This window comes from Panthera onca, chromosome F2 (assembly GCF_046562875.1).
Source record: "Panthera onca isolate mPanOnc1 chromosome F2, mPanOnc1 haplotype 2, whole genome shotgun sequence".
NCBI lineage: Eukaryota > Metazoa > Chordata > Mammalia > Carnivora > Felidae > Panthera > Panthera onca.
Window position 1 is genome coordinate 80,844,521 of NC_138356.1, and position 17,664 is coordinate 80,862,184.

At 51.9% G+C, this 17,664-nt stretch overlaps 1 protein-coding gene across 4 annotated transcripts in view; it reads right to left on the bottom strand.

The window, feature by feature from the left end:
- The window catches only part of SLC45A4 (solute carrier family 45 member 4), a 79,133-nt gene that overhangs the window by 32,590 nt on the left and 28,879 nt on the right, over nucleotides 1-17,664 (bottom strand). For 2 of the 4 annotated variants that reach the window (XR_014136486.1, XM_081792024.1), the window contains exons 2-3: nucleotides 8,798-8,908; nucleotides 4,418-5,097 (exon numbers count right to left, since the gene is read on the bottom strand). Coding sequence is in view for 3 of the 4 variants with exons in the window: in XM_081792024.1 (XP_081648150.1) it covers nucleotides 4,418-4,655 (238 nt within the window). In the remaining variant the exon portion in view is untranslated. The remainder of the gene's footprint in view (nucleotides 1-4,417; nucleotides 5,098-8,797; nucleotides 8,909-17,664) is intronic. The other 2 variants (XM_081792025.1, XM_081792026.1) reach the window with 1 other exon arrangement.

Sequence of the window (17,664 nt, forward strand, 5' to 3'; positions counted from 1 at the left end):
CTGATAAGTGAGTTTACTAAGGATACAAACTCAATATAAAAATTTGGGGGGGAGGGGGTAGCTAGGTGGCCCAGTTGGTACAGCATCAAACTCTTGATCTCAGGGTTGTGAGTTCAAGCCCCACATTGGGCATGGAACATACTTTAAAAAAAAAGTTCTTACATTTCTATATGTAGTGATTTACAATTACAAATGAAAATTAAGGGGTGCTGGGTGGCTCAGTTGGTTGGGCATGGACTCTTGATTTCGGCTCAGGTCAGGATCCCCAGGTCATGGGATCAAGCCCTGAACTGGGCTCTGCGCTGAATGTAGAGCCTGGTTAAGATTCTCTCTCTCGGAGCACCTGGGTGGCTCAGTCCAGTAAGCATCCAACTTTAGCTCAGATCATGATCTCACGGTTCTTGAGTCTCAGCCCGGCACTGTGGGCTCTCAGCTGTCAGCACAGAGCCCGCTTGGGAACCTGTCTCCTTCTCTCTCTGCCCTTCCCCCAGTTGCACGCTGTCTCTTTCTCAATAAGCATTTTAAATAAATAAATAAGAATAAAGGGTAAATAAAGTCAGAGAACCTACATCACCCAATTTCAAGATGTACTATAAAGCCACAGTAATTAAGGCAGTATGGTATTGAGGAAAGACAAACAGACCATCGGCCCAGGATGAAGAGTCTAGAAATAGACTCATACATATGTAAGCAGTTAGTTGTCAACAAAGGGGCCATGGAATTCAATGGGAAAGGACAGTCTTTTTCACAAATGGTGCTGGAACTGGATTTCCGTTTACCAAAGTGAAGGGGGGCCCTTCAACTCCTACCATACACAAAAATTAACTCAAAATGACTAAGTGACCTAACTGTGAGAGCTGAAACTATAAAGCAAAACATCCAGAAGAAAACATAAGAGAAAATCAGTATGCCCTTGGGTCAGGCACAGATTTCTTAGTTAAAACAAAACAAAAAAAAAAATACAAATAATTGATATACCGAACTTCATCTAAATTAAAAACTTTTGCTTTTAAGATACCATTAGGACGATGAAAGGGAAACCACAGACTGGGGGAAAACATTTGCAAACACCTGCCTGACAAAGGATTTTTATCAATAATGTATAAAGAACTCTTGTAACACAATGAGACAAAAACCCCAACTAAAATATCAGACAGAGTCTGAACACACCATTCACCTAAGAGGATAAATGAATACTCAGTAGGGGCACCTGGGTGGCTCAGCCAGTTGGGCATCTGACTCCGGCCAGGGTCCTGATCCCCCGGTCTGTGAGTTTGAGCCCCGCATCGGGCCCTGTGCTGACAGCTCAGAGCCTGGAGCCTGCTTCGGATTCTGTGTCTCCCTCTCTCTCTGCCCTCCCCCACTTGTGTTCTGTCTCTCTCTCAAAAACTAGTTTAAAACCATTTTAAAAAAATGATTTCACGAATACCCAATAAGACACTTAACATCAGTATTCATTTGGGAAATGCAAATGCTGCCAGGGAGGTGAAGAAACAGGTGGGGAAGGGTCTTTTCCTATAACGGCAAACCTGCCCGGCCACATGACCCGAGGGTCCCGTGCCCAGGCCTGCTCAGGAGAAACGAACCGCGCGTCCACACAAAGACCTGCAGGCGAATGCTCGGAGCAGCTTTAGTTACGACCGTCTCCAAATGGAAACAACCCAAAAATGTGCATCAGCGATGAGTGGATAGACAAAAGAGGGTGTGTCCATCCCGGGGACGGAGCCCGCACTCCTGCAGGAAGCCTCGCGAATCAATCACAGGAGCATTACGCTACCCGACAGGCACCAGACTACATACTCTGATCCCATAGTAGACGAGACTCCAAAGAGAGCTAACCTGTGCCAGCAGCAGACTGACGGTGGCTGGGAGTGGGTGGATGTAAGGGCCGCCGGGGGGCCCTTCGGGGTGATGGAAACACACCTGGTCTTCACAGGTAGTTCCACAACCGCAAACGTGGATCAGGTGGGTTAAATCATCCACTTAGAGTGGAAGAATGCGACCGTTTCGATATCGGCTTCGATAGTTGTCAATACATAAAATCCAATAATAAACACCGTACCTCTGGGCATGGCAGACAACTTTTTAAGAAACTCAGACTCGAATCAGAGAAAACTGCGATCACTACGTTGCCCCTCAGTGGAAAGCCCAACCCTGAGAAGTCAGTCGGGCCTCGTTTCTGGACTCCGTGTAAGCCCAGCTAAGAACAACTCACGAAGAACCATTCCTTCCACCTGTAAAGATCCCCTGCATCCCCCAGCCACGCTCTCCTCCCGAACGAGTCCCGGGGCGTGCCGGGGGTCAGCACAGGCCCCTCTCACTCTCCCCTACCCTGGACAGTCATCATCTCCAGAGGTTTGCACTCAGCAGACACACCTACAACTTTCAAAAGCTGCCACTAGTGCACAGAAGACGTATGGTGTAAACAGTAAGATGTGTGTTTATTACCCCCAGATTATCCAAAACTGATGCGGGTCTCCCATAGCACATTAAATACTCAAACCCGAATGATGAAGTGTGCTAAGTTGTACAGAAATGGGAGAGCCACAGCCTGTCAAGTGAACATTCCACGGAGAAGTCAGTGCCGGGGTTCTAAGCCGTAGGACATATAACCTACCACGAAGAAACTGGGAATAACAACCCCAAATCTGTACTCACACAACAACTTAGTTCTCAGTACCCAGAGCTTCCGGTGGTCTAGAGGCCGTCTGGAAACAGAGTGTGAGGAGACTCGATTTCTGCTTGCAACCAACCCACCTAGAGATGACCTCAACTGTGGGCCAAACCCAAGTCCTCACATACTGAAGGGACAAAATAAATGTCTGGTAAAATTAATGGCCACCGGACTCCCCCGAGATCTGGCCACAAAGCCAGTCTTCCGGTATCTTAAACCTGCCGAGACCCCTCCCTTCTAAGCGCCCTCTGCTTGCTGTCCACACCATCTACCCAGATCCCCCCCACCCCGGCACTGACGGGCCTTCCGTGCCAGCCCCTGCGAGCTGGGCACCCCCCGTGAGGGTCTGCAGTCACCCTGCTCCCTCCTGCTCACAGCCCTGTCAACTATCTGGCCACTTCCCCACCTCCACCACCACCACCAGAGGCGGGCAGCACGAGAACAGACGCGGTGTCCCGTGCACCCTCAGGTTCCCGTCCACCCTCAGGGTCCCAGCGTGCGGTGGGCCCCCAAGGAACATGAAGAGCACAAATGCAAGGACAGGAGATCAAGAGTGATGAACGCTCTACTGGCCACTCACGCTCGGAAAGCTCTTAGCCTTGTCTGAAGCCTTGTCAGGACATTGTTAAAGACGAAAGAGAAAGCCCGGGGTTAGAGAGAGAAAAAGGTGTTGAAGGATGGTAACCTCATCACCGAGAGAATAAGTTAACATGCTAGGCACGTGCCAGGACGCAGGGGCGCGGACGGGAACCACCACCGGTGGCAGTGTCGCCGCTGTGACGGGGGGAGGAGGTCTGTTCCCCCCTGATGGTGCCATCAGAACGGGAGGAAGCGCCACCACCTTTGGACTCAGGCCCCTGAATAAGTGATCCGCGGAGCGGGGCCTGGTCAGCGCTCACCCAACAAGAAACATTATGTTTGGAGAGAGAAATGTTCCTAAAACAACCAAAATGAGCAGATACTATGCGTATGTAGAATCCCGGAAGGAACCAAGGATTTTAAACAGCTTGATCCCTCACCCAGAACTCTTCCTTAGACAGCAGGGAAAACCAAACTCCGACAAAACTCTACGGGCCTGAGGCACCCCAGCGGTAATCTGCAAGGAACACCAGGGTTGTTTCCTCATACTAGGCCTCGTAGCGGAGTGGAACTGTGCGAGCTCCAGGATTTCTGGAAATGCCCATCATTCAACCACTGGAGTCCACACGAAACTCAGAGTTAATAGTCCACAACAAGACGGCAACGGAAAACCATGTTATTCGGGGTTATTCTCACGTTACTCTCGTCCCAAGCGCTTGCCTTGTCGGTCTGCAGCAAGATCCCCTTTCTCGGGAAGGAAGCCAAGCGAGAGGCAGATGCTCCCCGCTCGCCCCGGAGGACACACGCGGCTGGCGACCGTGTCCGGGCGGCGGGGGCGCGGCAGGAGGTACGTCAGGGAGACGGGCTCGCTCAGATGAGAACATATCAAAGCTGACTGCACGCACTCGAGCGCCCAACCACCTCTTTGCCAACAGCTACGTCCACTTCAGCATCCAAGGACCACCCCCCTCCCAGCCGCAGTTTAAACCGGGAGGAAAACAACGGCCAGAGTGGGTTGAGGAAAGCGAAGCGCGGGAGGCCGCTTCCCGGGGCTCTCGACACTTTCCAGCCCGCGGGGCGAGCTCCGGGTGCCGACGTCCGCTCCTGCGTTCGAACCGCCGACGCTCAGCGCGAAGGACCAGGCCAGGCACGGACGGCACTTACCAATCTGCAACAGGATGGGAGTGACCAGCGCCGTCTCCATGGCGTAACAGAACTCCCTGCCGAACATCACGGCCCCGTGCATCACCCACAGGCGCACAGGGATCCGGTCTATGGACCCCTCGCTGATGGTCTCGTAGTGGGTGTCCTCACCTCCGGGCTTCTGCAGGTCTGGCAGGGGCACAGGTAAGTCTTGAACTTGCATAGATTCTGAGTCGGCATTTTGCGGAGCCATTTTCATTACCACCAAAAATATATATATATATGTGTGTGTATATATATATATATATATATTTGTTAATATATATATATTTTCTCTATCTATATAAATAATGCTATCATATATCTTCAAGGATAAATTAGGACACCTTCTCCTTCTGCTTCAGTTGTGTTCCTCTGGCAAGTGATGCTTATATCCCTCTTTGTACAAACAGAGATCTCTCCACTTCTCACAATCGGGTGAGACACGCAGCAGAACAGAATGATTTTTGGTTGGATTTTAAACATATGGCTTGCTGGTTTACTGTGAATTAGAGTTAAAAATCCATAATTGCCATTCAGTTAATACCAGTTTCATCATTATTATTGAAGAGGTGCTGAAGTGATTTTTCTTGCTACAGAGAAGTGGGAAGGTGACACAAAAAGGTGGTCCGCCGTTGCTCCCCATCGAGTGACTGGTTGATCTGCAAAAGAGGAAAACAACCCCACCAGAGAGTCAGCCGGGGGCGGCCGCCACGTGGCCTCCCACCCCTGGCTGGCCAGGCGCTCCACGGACTGGTCCTCGGCCACCTGGGAGACCCCGACCTCAGACCGCCGCAGGTCTCTGGTGCTTACTCTGGGTCAGCTGCAGAGAAAACAGACCCCAGCTCCCAGAGAAACATCTTCTATGGATCTAATCCTGGGGCAGGATGAAGACAGGACAACAGAGGGAAGCCAGAGCAGAAAAAAACGAGCAGACAGAGGAAGGCAGCTCAGCTTCCGCTCCCGGGCCAGCAATAACCATCAGCAGACTGGCCGGCAGTGGGGGTGGAGGGGCGGGGGAGGCGGGGACGCTGGAAAAGGAGCGGAGATGCGGGCCAGGAGGTGGAAATCGGGAGGGTGGGTACGGCAAGAACGAGGGGGTTTTGCCACCTAGAGCGGGGACATTCAAAGTCCACCCAAAGGCAGCTGAGTTCTTGCTGTGTGGGCCATCTACAGCGGTGGTCTTTAACCTTTTCGGGTCATGAAACTTTCTGATGATCAAATCAAAGTTACAGCCCCTCTGCAGGAAAAAAGTACATGCATCCCGAAGTCTGAATATCACACGTGGGGGCTCACAGACTCCCGACCCACACACCTTCCTAGGGGTGTGGGACTCCCGACCCCATCCTGCACTTACCCTGCCCTGGTCCCTACAACCCAGCTTTGTGATGCATTCCCTCCCCAGAGGAGCAGACCACAATAAAGCATCGACTGCCTCGCATTTAACTCGAAATTTCCCCTTAGAAAGGTTTTAGGAAAATGCGAGGCAAGACTAAGGATGCAGTTCTGCCCATGCACTCTGCTGGAGTCCGGCCTCCAGGAACTGGGGTTCTGTTCAATCTGAAGTGAATTAAAAACGGGGACCCCGTGGGGGCGCCTGGGTGGCTCAGTTGCTTGAGCGTTCGACTCTTGATTTCGGCTCAGGTCATGATACTGGGGTTGTGGGATCAAGCCCCATGTCAGACTCCACACTGGGCGTGGTGCCTGTTTGAGATATTCATTCTCTCTCTCTCCCCCACTCACCCCTGCTCCTCCCCCTGCTTACACACGCATGTGTGCTCACCCTCTAAAAAAGTTTTAAAAAAGAGGGGACCCCAAAATCACACAAATGGTGTTCACGTCTTTTTTATATTAAGGTAGGTCTGTGAGTTGATATCCTACCAGAGATTTTCAACAAAAGGTTTAAATAAAAATGTTTCTAGTTACTATTCACATAGCCAAAGATGATCTTAATTAGTGCCTTCTCCCTTCCTCCGAGAAGGAATGAGAAACTAAGGGCCACTTTCACTTAGTGCCCCCTCAGAGAGCCCCAGGGCGATGGCAGGTCCCCAACCTTGGGCAAGGCCGGGCTGCCCTCCCTCAAGGTCAAGTTCTTCCCCGCCACTTCACCACTGTGGGGCTGCCTCTCGGCCCCCTTCGTGCAGCAACATCCTTGCGGACCGCACGTCCATTGCGTGTCCGTGTGTCCTGACTGCACGTGTGCCCCTCACGGCCCCTGAACACCACCACGCTTCACACTGAGGATCCCCGAGCTCGAGACTTCTTGCAAATTTTCTAAGTGTTCCCTACCATATAGTATCTGCATTAAAACCACGGTTTCTAAATAAATTAAAAAAAAAAAAAAAAAAGCCCACGGTTTCTAACCTCTACCTTTTTAGAAAACATACTATGAAACTGCTTCTTTTCAATTTTTATAACATTTATTTTTGAGAGAAAGAGTGCACATGGGAGAGGGAGGGAGAGGGAGAAGGAGGGAAGGAGGGAAGGAGGGAAGGAGGGAGGGAGGGAGGGAGGGAGGGAGAGGGAGAGGGAGAGGGAGAGACAGAGACAGAGACAGAGGATTCAAAGTAGGTTCTGCACTGTGAGCACAGAGAACGACATGGGGCTCAAACTCACAAACCCTCAGATCCTGACCTGAGCCGATATCAAGAGTCAGCTGCTTAACCAACTGAGCCACCCAGCCGCCCCTATGAAAGTACTTCTAACACAAAAAGTAAACAAAATGATATTGAAAACAAAAAATCACCCAACATTAACAATTACCAAACCAAGGGGTGTCTGGGTGGCTCAGTCAAGCATCTGACTTCGGCTCAGGTCATGATCTTGCCGTTCATGAGTTCAAGCCCCGTGTCGGGCTCTGTGCCGAAAGCTCGGAGCCTAGAGCCTGCTTCGGATTCTGTGTCTCCCCCTCTCTCGGCCCCTTCCCCACTCACAGTCTGTCTGTCTGTCTCTCTCTCTCCCCACCCCCCTCAACAATAAATAAACATTAAAAAAAACAACACAAAAACACCCAATTACCAACACCTGCTGTTCTTACTCTCTATCCCCACCTGTGGAGCGATTCCCAGCCTAAGAAAACGAAAGGAAAGAAACCCTTTTGTCAACCTGTGATTCTTATGCCAAAATAGGGTCAATGATTTTAAATGCCTTATTTCATCCACCAAACAAGACAGATGATTTTTATGCGAAGAAAGTACGTCCAGACATACTCTGGGCTTTTGTAAAAGCCCAAACTGTCCGGGTTTTTGGGGGCAGAAATGAGTCATCGGTTTTCTATGAATCCTAGTGATTTCATTACAAACACGAGACCCTTTAGCTCCGTCCCAGTGCGCTGTACCCACGGCTGGGGCCGTCCCGACACCCACGTCTGAGATAAGGCAGTTTCCGCTGGGGCCGTCTCCGCAACAGCTAGAAGCCACGCTCCACATGGAACAGACTTGAGCTGTTTTAAGGCAGTGGTTCTCAACCGGGGGCAACCGTGTGCCGCCGAGGACACCAGGCAGTGTCTGGACAGACTGCTGGTCATCACAACCTGAGTAGGGGCCAGAGACGCTGCTCAGCACGGCCCCACAGCAGACAAGGATCCAGCCCAAAACGTCAACTCTGTCAAAGCTGAGAAACACTGTTCTAAGGTTATGATTAAACAGGGAAAAGTCTCCAGAAATGCTGAAACGTGACACTTTATGTTATTACATTTTGAATCAATCAACAGGACCAGATGTGGCAAGGTCCACATCCTGCCCCGTTATGGACCCAATCAGTTGCTGCTCAAAGCAGACAGGACTCCAGCACAGGCGGGCTCCAGCCACACTCTCCCATAGCAGGAGGTGGCCTCTGGGATCCGGTCTGGGAAAGGGAGAAGGGTTCCAGCTATTTCCCCTCGAGAGTACACGATTCTCTGGGGGAGCTCTAAAGAAAGCCCCACCTGGCCTCGGCGCCCCCCCGCACCATATGTTCAGAGAGCATCCCTGGGGACCCTTCTCCGTCTCGGCCCTCCCCGGAAGACTGGCCCCACCCCCCCACCCCGTGAGAGGAGCTCTCACAGCCACCCTGGCCCCGGGGAAACAGAGAAACTCCCACGGAAGAGGCCACCACCCATGTCCCCACACCTCCCGCTGTGCCTGGCCACACGGCAGGAGCCCGGTGAGGTTACAGAGAGACTGAATGAATAAATGAACGAATGAATGAGAGCCGGCCCACCAGCCGACCAGTACGCACTAGGGGCCGTGTACACTGGAAAGCCACCCCCACCCGCACCAGCTCTCGGAGAGCATCACGCCCAGATGGTCGGGGCGGCCCACTACCAGGGTCAGGCCTCAGGGAAGCCCGCGTGAAATGGCATGAGCGTGGTGTGGGGTTTACCTGTCATTCAAGGAGTCTAGGCATTAACACAGCTGGCTTCCCTTCCTCAAGCCGTGCAAACGCAGTGGCAAGTGGCAAGAATAGATTTTACACAGGCAACTTCACTGTCATCTATATTGATGAAAATGACAAATATCGTTAGCATCTTTGGTTAGTTTGACTTTAAGCAGCAGTTAGTAAATACAAAACTCCAACCGCATCTCACGGCTCTGTGGACTCACCACGTTAGCATCCCCAAGCCGCGGTGGGAATGCCTTCACAAGTTAGCACCAATTCCCAGAGTCAAAGCTGCTTTCCAACCAGTAAGTTTAAATGAGGCCGAACTAACAAAATCCACTCACGTCAGTGGACGCTCGGGTTCCTCAAAGGTTTGACTAACCTGGCTTACAGTCAGACACCTTGAAGATAATGCCCAACTGCTAATCAGCAAGACAGCACTTGGCGAAGCCACTGTTGCCAAACACTCCTGCAAGCCCTGGGGATTTTATAAGCATTTTAGGGGATGACACAAAATAATTTAAAAATAAAATTTCAGCCTCATGCACTTAGCAATATGAGCATTAGCTACGTGAACAGCTAAATCAGAGACCGTGGCAACCCAGGCTGTGAGGGGAGAGCCAGTTAAAGACAGAAGAGCCAATGCAAGTTATTTCTGTTAAAGAGCCACAGCTGAAGGGTCCATAGTACATGGGAGATGTAGTGGCCTAATCGGATAGGTTTGAGAACACCTAGCACATTCCGTAAAGACTCCGAGGCTACGCATACAGGCTGTAGAATGCTCAGCTTGGCCATTAGTTCCCAGTGAAAATCTAGTGGGAACATTTTAGATCTCAGATTCATATTCCTGTGTATGGTGTGAGGTAAGGATCTACCGTTATCTTTTCCCAACGATCATCCGATCATCGCAACGGGATGTATTTGTAAGTCCACCCCCCCAATTCTGAGATTCCTCTTTATCATACATCAAATTTCCATCGGTACTTGGGTCTGTTTCCCTGTTTTCTATTCTGTTCAACTAGCATGCCTGTCTGCCCATGTCCAGTAACACTGCTATTTCCCCACATGTTCCTATTTATTCTGGCATGTTTGTTTCAAGTATATGAACTTTAAAAGCTTGACTAGCTCAGGAAAAACAGTATTTTTTGTTGGTACTCTTATGTGATTCCATTAATCTTATAGGTCAGCCCCGAGAGAACGGCCATTGTAGGCCGCCACATTGCCCTGCCGGAGAAGGAGGGCTCTCGCTCTGTTTGTCTGAGACCACCTCAGTACTCTTGCAGGAATTTCGAAATACTCCTTCCACGAGTTTTCCACATTTCTAGGTAAGCCTCTTCCTAACAATCTTTACCTTTTTTGTGGCCAATGTAAACGGGATTTTCTCTTCCCTTATATTTCCCAACCAGTTAGTTTGCCTACAAGACGGCCAGTAAGTGATGTTTACTCATTTGCTCAGGTACAACTTACACGTAGGAAGATGTACCATGTTCATTACGTTTCAACAAATTTATGTCAAGACACAGGACATTTCCAATGCTCTGCAACGTCCCCGTGTCCCCCTTCCTGTGTAATTAAGGCCACTGACTTTTACACTTTAATTTGATAATCTAATTCTTTAGTGTCTGCGTGAGAATGGACAAAAAGGCCATCACCAGGTTGACAAACGTACTGACCATTACCAAAGTAACCAAACCACCACGTGCAGTCCCCAACTTGGAGGCACAGAGGGTGATGTTCCGAAGCTTGCGTGCGCGCTGCGTGGAGCCCGATCATCGGCTCCTCAGACAGGAATTCAGGGTCCCTGCCGGTCTGAACTGAACTAAATCACAGCACTTGTGCGGGAGTGAGGCACAAGGGGCCAGGTGGCAGATGGCTGCACCTTTCCTGGGCATAAAAAGTCTGCGGAAGAGTCTGAAACGGCCTCCCCTCACTTCTTGTCTAGGGAAAGGAATGGAAAGAACCTTTGAGAAGGACAGGAAGGAGCTGGAGCACCGCAGGGCTGGGCCACGTGGCTGCCCTGCCCTGACCCGGGGCCGGGGTGCCGGGGGAGTCATGGCACCGAGGGGGGCGATCGGGTACCCGAAAGCCAGGTTTACTGCCCACAAAGCGAGGCACGGGAAGGACTCTTCTAGCTCGCAAACTGTCTTCTCTAAGGACGCTGTTTTACACAAATGCTGGGGCATTAACCAAAATGACTAAGACCATTGGCATGTTATGTTCCCTTCTGAAGTACCTGGTTTCACATGCCCAGGCGAAACCCTGCCACTGCACTGAAGCGCCTTAAGACCCCAGAGCACGGGAAACCGCACATGCCTAAGAGCCTGCCGCGGAGCCCAAGAACGTGGACAGGTTGTGACCTCCGACTCCGGAGTCTCCTATTCAGAAGGGCAGCAACACCTCTCAGACGGGCTTCCCCGAGCAGAGAAACTCTGGAGCCCAGGGACCGGCAGCGCGCTCGAGGACAACAGTTTGGTTATGATCTGCAGATGCACTTAGTGAAACTACAATTGTTCCAATCAACAACTTCCTCTATTGTCCTGTTTCTAATTTAGGAGTAACCGATGCCAGAACACGTGACTTCCTACCATTCGCGATGTGGAAAGCCGCTGTTAACTGAATGCCATCAAAAGTTAACTGCAGCGTGATTTCTGACAGGCACCCGGACCTTGGGTTCGACTTCGAGATTCCACGCACATTCGACAGCCGTGCGACTACAAAACCCGCGGAGCCACAGCTCCTGGATAACGGTCGCGGGAAGCGGTGCACGCTTGCAACGCACCTCAAATACGTCCCGCCCCTTCCACGCCGCCCCCGCATGCGCACGGGCACGCATGCGCGCCGGCAGCACTCCGGGACCTGGAGGTGTGCCGCGAACGCGTTACGGCGGCCCGTCTGCGGCCACGGCTGTCTGTTTTGTACACCCACCAGTTAAAAACCAGTTAAAAACAGGCATCCCTACCCTCAGAAAATCCACCGAACTGCTAACATTTTTCTAAAACGTCATCAACTGTTAACCTCCAATGACCCTGTAAAATATTTACTAGTACGGTCCTCTCCGTTACCATCAGCCTGCCTCCCTCTCTCACCAGACGACCATGGCAAAGAATACCAACCTACAGACAACATAAGAGCCAGGGAAACCAAGCAGACAGCAGTAGATGATAAGGTCTACTTCGGGGTGCCTGGGTGGCTCGGTCGTTAAAAGCGTCAGACTCTTAATTTTGGTTCAGGTCACGATCACACAGTCATGGGATCGAGCCCCGTGTGGAGCCTGCTTAAGATTCTCTCCCCTCTCTCTTCCCCCTCCCCTGCTCGAGTGTGTGTGCTGGCTCTCGCGCGCTCTCTCTCTCTCTCGCTCTCTCTCTCTCTCGGAGATGATCAGATTTTAGACCAAGAGTATAAAAAGACGTAAAATTTAATCAAGCAAGTCTAAAGTATCCTTGATAAGAAAGAAGCATTCTGGCAAATCTGTTTATAAGGTTATTTCCTGAAAAGCATTTAAGAAATCCCATTGATTTCCAACATAAAATCAATGTTGTAACAAGACAAGCCACAGATTGAGAGAAAATATTTGCAAAAGACACATCTCCAAAATACACAACAAACTCAACAATAAAAAACCGAACAATTTGATTTAAGAAAGGGCAAAACACCCAGAGACAGCTCACTAAAGACGCACGGATGGCAAGTAACCACACGGAAAGAAGCTCCACGTCACGCAGCGTCAGAAAACTGTAAAATACGAGATCCCGGCACACACCTCTGGGCGTGGCCGGAGCATGCGCACGGACAGCACCTGTCGGGGAGGCCGAGCAACAGGGGTGCGCGCTCGGGAACAGGGACGCGCGCACTCACGGCTCCTGGGGACGCAGAACGGCGCAGTCACCTTGGGAAACAGTTCGGGGGTTTCTCACAAACCGAACGAGCTCTTCCCAGCTGATCCAGCAATCAGGCTCGCTGGCATTTACCCAAAGGAGCTGAAAACTTCTGTCCACGCAAGAACCTGCACGTGGATGTTTACAGTTTTATTCACAATTGCCAAAACCCGGAAGCAGCCACGGTGTCCCTCAGCAGGTGAGTGTTTAAATAATCTGTGGTCCAGCCAGACAAGGGGATGTTGTTATTCAGCATTAAAAAGAAATGACCTATCAAGCCACGAAAAGATACGAAAGAACCTTAAATGCACATTGCTAAGTGAAAGAAACCAGTCCCCAAAGATTGTATGACACCGTGGAAGAGGCAAAACCGTGGAGACAGTAAAAACATTGGTGGTTGCCGGGGGCTGGAGTGGGGTGGCGTGGGGGAGGGTGGAGACGGCAATTTCAGGGCAGTGAAACCACTCTCCAGGACACCACAATGGTAGAGACGCGTCGCCCGGCTGCCCAAACCCAGAGTGCACAGCAGCAGGAGTGAACCCCACGGCAAGCTCCGGACTTGGCCTGATGACCAAGGGTCAGGACCGGTTTGTCAGTTGTAACACAGGAACCACTGTGGTCGGGGACGCTGGAGATGGAGGCGGCTGAATGTGTAGGATGACGACACATGGGAACTCGGTACTCTATGCTCTCAGTTTTGCTATGAACCTAAAACTATTCTAAAAAACAGTTCACTAATAAGAAAAAAATGTGTGTCCTTACAGAAAAAAAAAAAAACACACAACCAAAAACATCTGACAAAAAAGGAACCAAGAGGTGGTCACACTGAATGTTCCATCCTTGAGAATACTTTCTCACACCTGAAATTACCTGCCTTTGGGCATTATAAGTGTCACCTGCAGAAACCCAGGCTTGTCTCCTCCCATCACTCAGTGCCTCTATTGTCTACGAAATGTGGGCTCAAGAAATACAAAGTTAACATGAATTTCAGTTAGGCGTCTAACTCTGTGGTGTCCTCAAATGTGTGTGGCTGCTCCGAGTGTGTGACCCCCCCCCCCAAACTCCTCTGAGAGGGGATTAGGCCGTGAGGACGGAACCCTCACTTATGGGATCGGCGCCCTTATGAAAGCCACCCCACAGCTTTCTGGCTCCTTCCACCCTGTGAGGACACAGCAAGAGAGGGGCTATGACCCAGGAAGTAAGCCCCTGAGACAGAAAGCTGGTGAATGTGGTGACACCCTGGCTGGACTTCCAGCCTGCAGAACGGAGAGAAGCGTCTGCTGTTTCGGAGCCCCCCAGGGTGTGGTTTTGCTACGGGAGCCCGTGTGGACGGAGACCGTGTGAATCGGTCTGGATCAGGACAGCCGAGGGAGTTCACTCACAAACGCAGACCCAGGCCTCCACCCAGTCCATGGACCCAGATCCCTGGCGGACCCACGCACCTGCACGGCACCCACACCACAGGCAGGCGGGGCACGCTCACAGCGGGCACGATGACCGCACAGCCCAGCACACGGCGAGGTTACCAGCTGCACCCCTTCCAGTCAAGCGTCCTGCTTTGGACAGCACGTCAAATGATCAAAGGCTTCACTAGGACTTAAATCTTTTCATAACCCAGGCTTTGAGTGTTCTGTGTCACAAGGCACAGTCGAGGACACTCCGGAAACCAAACACGACACATGTCAGACCTGACGTCCGTTTTTACTTGGCTCCTTTGGATCAGCTTGCTGTGAACTGGGTGTCATTGGTAAAGGGAGAGCCGTGTGTGTGTGTGTGCATGCGCGCGCACACGCACTATTCTGAGCATTAACAGACTGAAGCAAAGGAAATGTGGAAAGGGACCCCCGCCCCCCCCCCCCCCCCCCCGGCCCTGGGAGCAAGGGGATGAAAATATTGCTACACTTTTAACAAGCCAGTGTAATTAAATGATTTCTCAGTGGATTCCCCTGCAACCGCCAGCAGGACAGGACCAACCCCTGGGGCCCCAGTGCTCCTCCTGGGTGCCTCTCTCTCTCTCTCTCTCGCTGACCAATGTCTGGCCCTCCCCTGCTGGACAGTGCTGGCGGTCTCCTCCCCTGCCCTCTTACACAACCTGCCACCCGGCCCACACACCCACCCCCTTCCCACACACCTCCAGCAGAGGCCAGGCCGCTCCCTCCCATAGGTGGGTAGGGCGCTGCTCAGTATCACACCCCCACCCCCACCAGAAGCTCCGGGAGGTGGGGACAGGTCTGCAGGACAGGAAGGAACGGCTCCTGCCCACGCTCCTCCCCTGTCCACCTGAGTAACTCAGAGCCCTGCTTCCAAGACACTGGCAGCACAGCCTCCGCAGGAGCCAGTCAGGCCCCGCCGGCCTGGGCGCAGCCGGCACCAGCTGCCCGCCTTTCCCCCTGCCCTGGCACCCAGGTAAAGGGAGGGGCACCTCCCACCGGAGGCAGGCGGCCTGAGCGGACAGCCGGCGCCCATCACTACCGGCTGGTCCAGCGCCTAGCCAGTGGAGGCGCTCAGACGGCTGGAAAGGAACGGATTCATATGAGCGCTGAAGGTAGAGGGCCAGACCAACCCTTAATTACTCCATTAAAAAGAGAAAACTGATCTTTAGAAACCTCTCTCTTTTAGAGAAAGGAGCAACATAAGCACAGAGCTCAAGGCAAATCCCTTTCCCTTCTGAACAGGAAGCAGACCGGTGTGCCAACGCTAACAAATAGCTGAAATGATGTTTTTTAACGCCTTAAAACTGGCATGTTGCAATTCAAGTAAACTTTCAAACTGCACACACTACTTAGGGCGTTTTTTTTCTTTCTAAGGCACCACACCTCCCAATAACTTCTCAGGAATGACTATGCTTTTAACAGTATAGTTTAGGGTCTCCCGGGATGTGACCTGGGCTCCTGGAGCATAAAACACTGCACGGCCACATTTCACCAGACCACCAGACCTGGCCACCCGCTGGGGCTCTTGGTGCCGAGTCTGACGTCAGTGCAGTCTAGCGGACTTGTCCCAGCCCGGCTGGAGGCCTCTGCTGGGCCTGCATTCCTAGTGGGACACCAGGGAGGGCACCGCTGGCTCCCACTGCCCCAACCCGGGCTCCACAGCCGCTAAGAGCAGCCTCCTGCGCTGGTCTCTCCAGCCCACCGTGAGACCTGTTACCCCAGGTGCAGGCGGGGATCAAGACGATGGGACACAGCAAGAGGACAGGAGAAGTCATCCCAGGCGCTGCGCTAAACGAGAGGCAGGAGTCCCAGCTGCAGTGCTCCCCAGAGGGGCCGCCCTCCCCCAGCACGCTGGCGTAACCATGCACACACTGGCAGGGAAATGCGGCGGCAGCAGAGTCCTTCCGGAAAGACGGTGACCTTCTAGTTGCGGTGCAAGATGCTGATGGGAAGGCTGCTATGCCACGGATTAACACTATGGACTCACAGGGCCCCAGAGTTTCTTTGCTTAGCACACCCACACCCGCTTTTCCATCTGCAAAGGAAAATGTCAGAACTGCCAAGAGGGCTGCTGGACCCCACCAGGAATTCCTAGGGCCACGGGGCCAGGGCACGGGTACAGGTTCCTCACGGTCACAGACCTGCCCAGACATCCAAGAACTGCGTGTGTCTCTTAGGTAACACCCAGTGGGACACGGGGGGTGAATCAAATGGGAGTGAACAGCAAGCACCGCGACACCTCCCTCCTGACCCCATTCCAGAAGGAGCCAGGGGGGCGGGGGCCCTGGGGAGAGCCTTGCGTGTGTGAACCCAGCTACGCGGACACAGCGTGGAAGGCACCGCGTTCCAACGGGACCCCGCGCCCCGCCGTCCTCTTCCCTCGAGGCAGCCGCCAAGCCTGTGCCGTCCACAAGCACAGGGCCAGGTTTAAACATGCAGGAGCAGGGGCGCCTGGGGGGGCTCAGCCGATTACGCGTCTGACTTCGGCTCGGGTCCTGATCTCCCGGTTCATGGGTTTGAGCCCACGTCCGGCTCTGTGCTGACAGCTCAGAGCCTAGAGCCTGCTTCCGATTCTGTGTCTCCCTCGCTCTCTGCTCTTCTCTCTCTCTCTCTCTCAAAAGCAAATAAACATTAAAAAAAAATTTTTTTTAATGCAGGATCAGGCACTAAAGCTACATCAGATGACTCGAATGACAGTCTACCTGACAGCAAATATTTCTAATGTTGAATCAAATCAAAGTACTTATTTTCTCCCCAAATTTTAGGGGGCAAGGCGTTAGGATCGACATCAAGCATCTCTCTAAACAGGATTCCTTTGCATCTTGCACTAACACTGTTCCCTAATGTGAAGGAGAACATGGCCAGCATCCAGCACCCAGGAAGGAGGCACAAGAACATTTAGGAGGAAATTACGCGGAAAGAAGGACGAACTGCCCCAAAGGGAACATCCCTGCAACATTTGCTTTATGCTAAAATACAGACTTTCTCCTGTGACTTTTTACCTTTGATCTTTAGATAGTGTTCCCAGATTTGCAGAATCAACTCAGTGCAACGGATTTTGCTTTTTAATTAAAAAGCAGTGAGTGGTTCCACCACCCCCTCCTTCTAAATGTTCTAGCTTAAGCCACTGGAGTCAGATGAAGCTTTGGCTGCCATGGAAACAAGAGCGTGCCTGTCCGCCACGCAGCTCCGGGGACCCCTCCCGGGACCCCTGCAAGCGCAAAGAACCCGAGCTTCAGGACCGCCCGCGATGCCAAGTGGGCAACCGCTGCAAACGCTTGTAGGGTAAACCAGTATTTCTCTGAACTTGCAATCCCGTCACCAGGGGCAGAGCCAGGTACACAGGAACTCTGCCAGGAAATGGAAGACAGGCAGGCTGCGGGCTGCCTGAGGACACTCGTAACCACCAAATGGGATTAAAAAATAAGAATAAAAATTCCTCACATTACATACATATAATCAGGAACTGACCTCAAAGACAAGGGCGTAATTAAGGAACACCACTAAAGACTGCCAAGACACAACGAGCCTTTTTGATGGTATTTATATGTAAAATCCAACC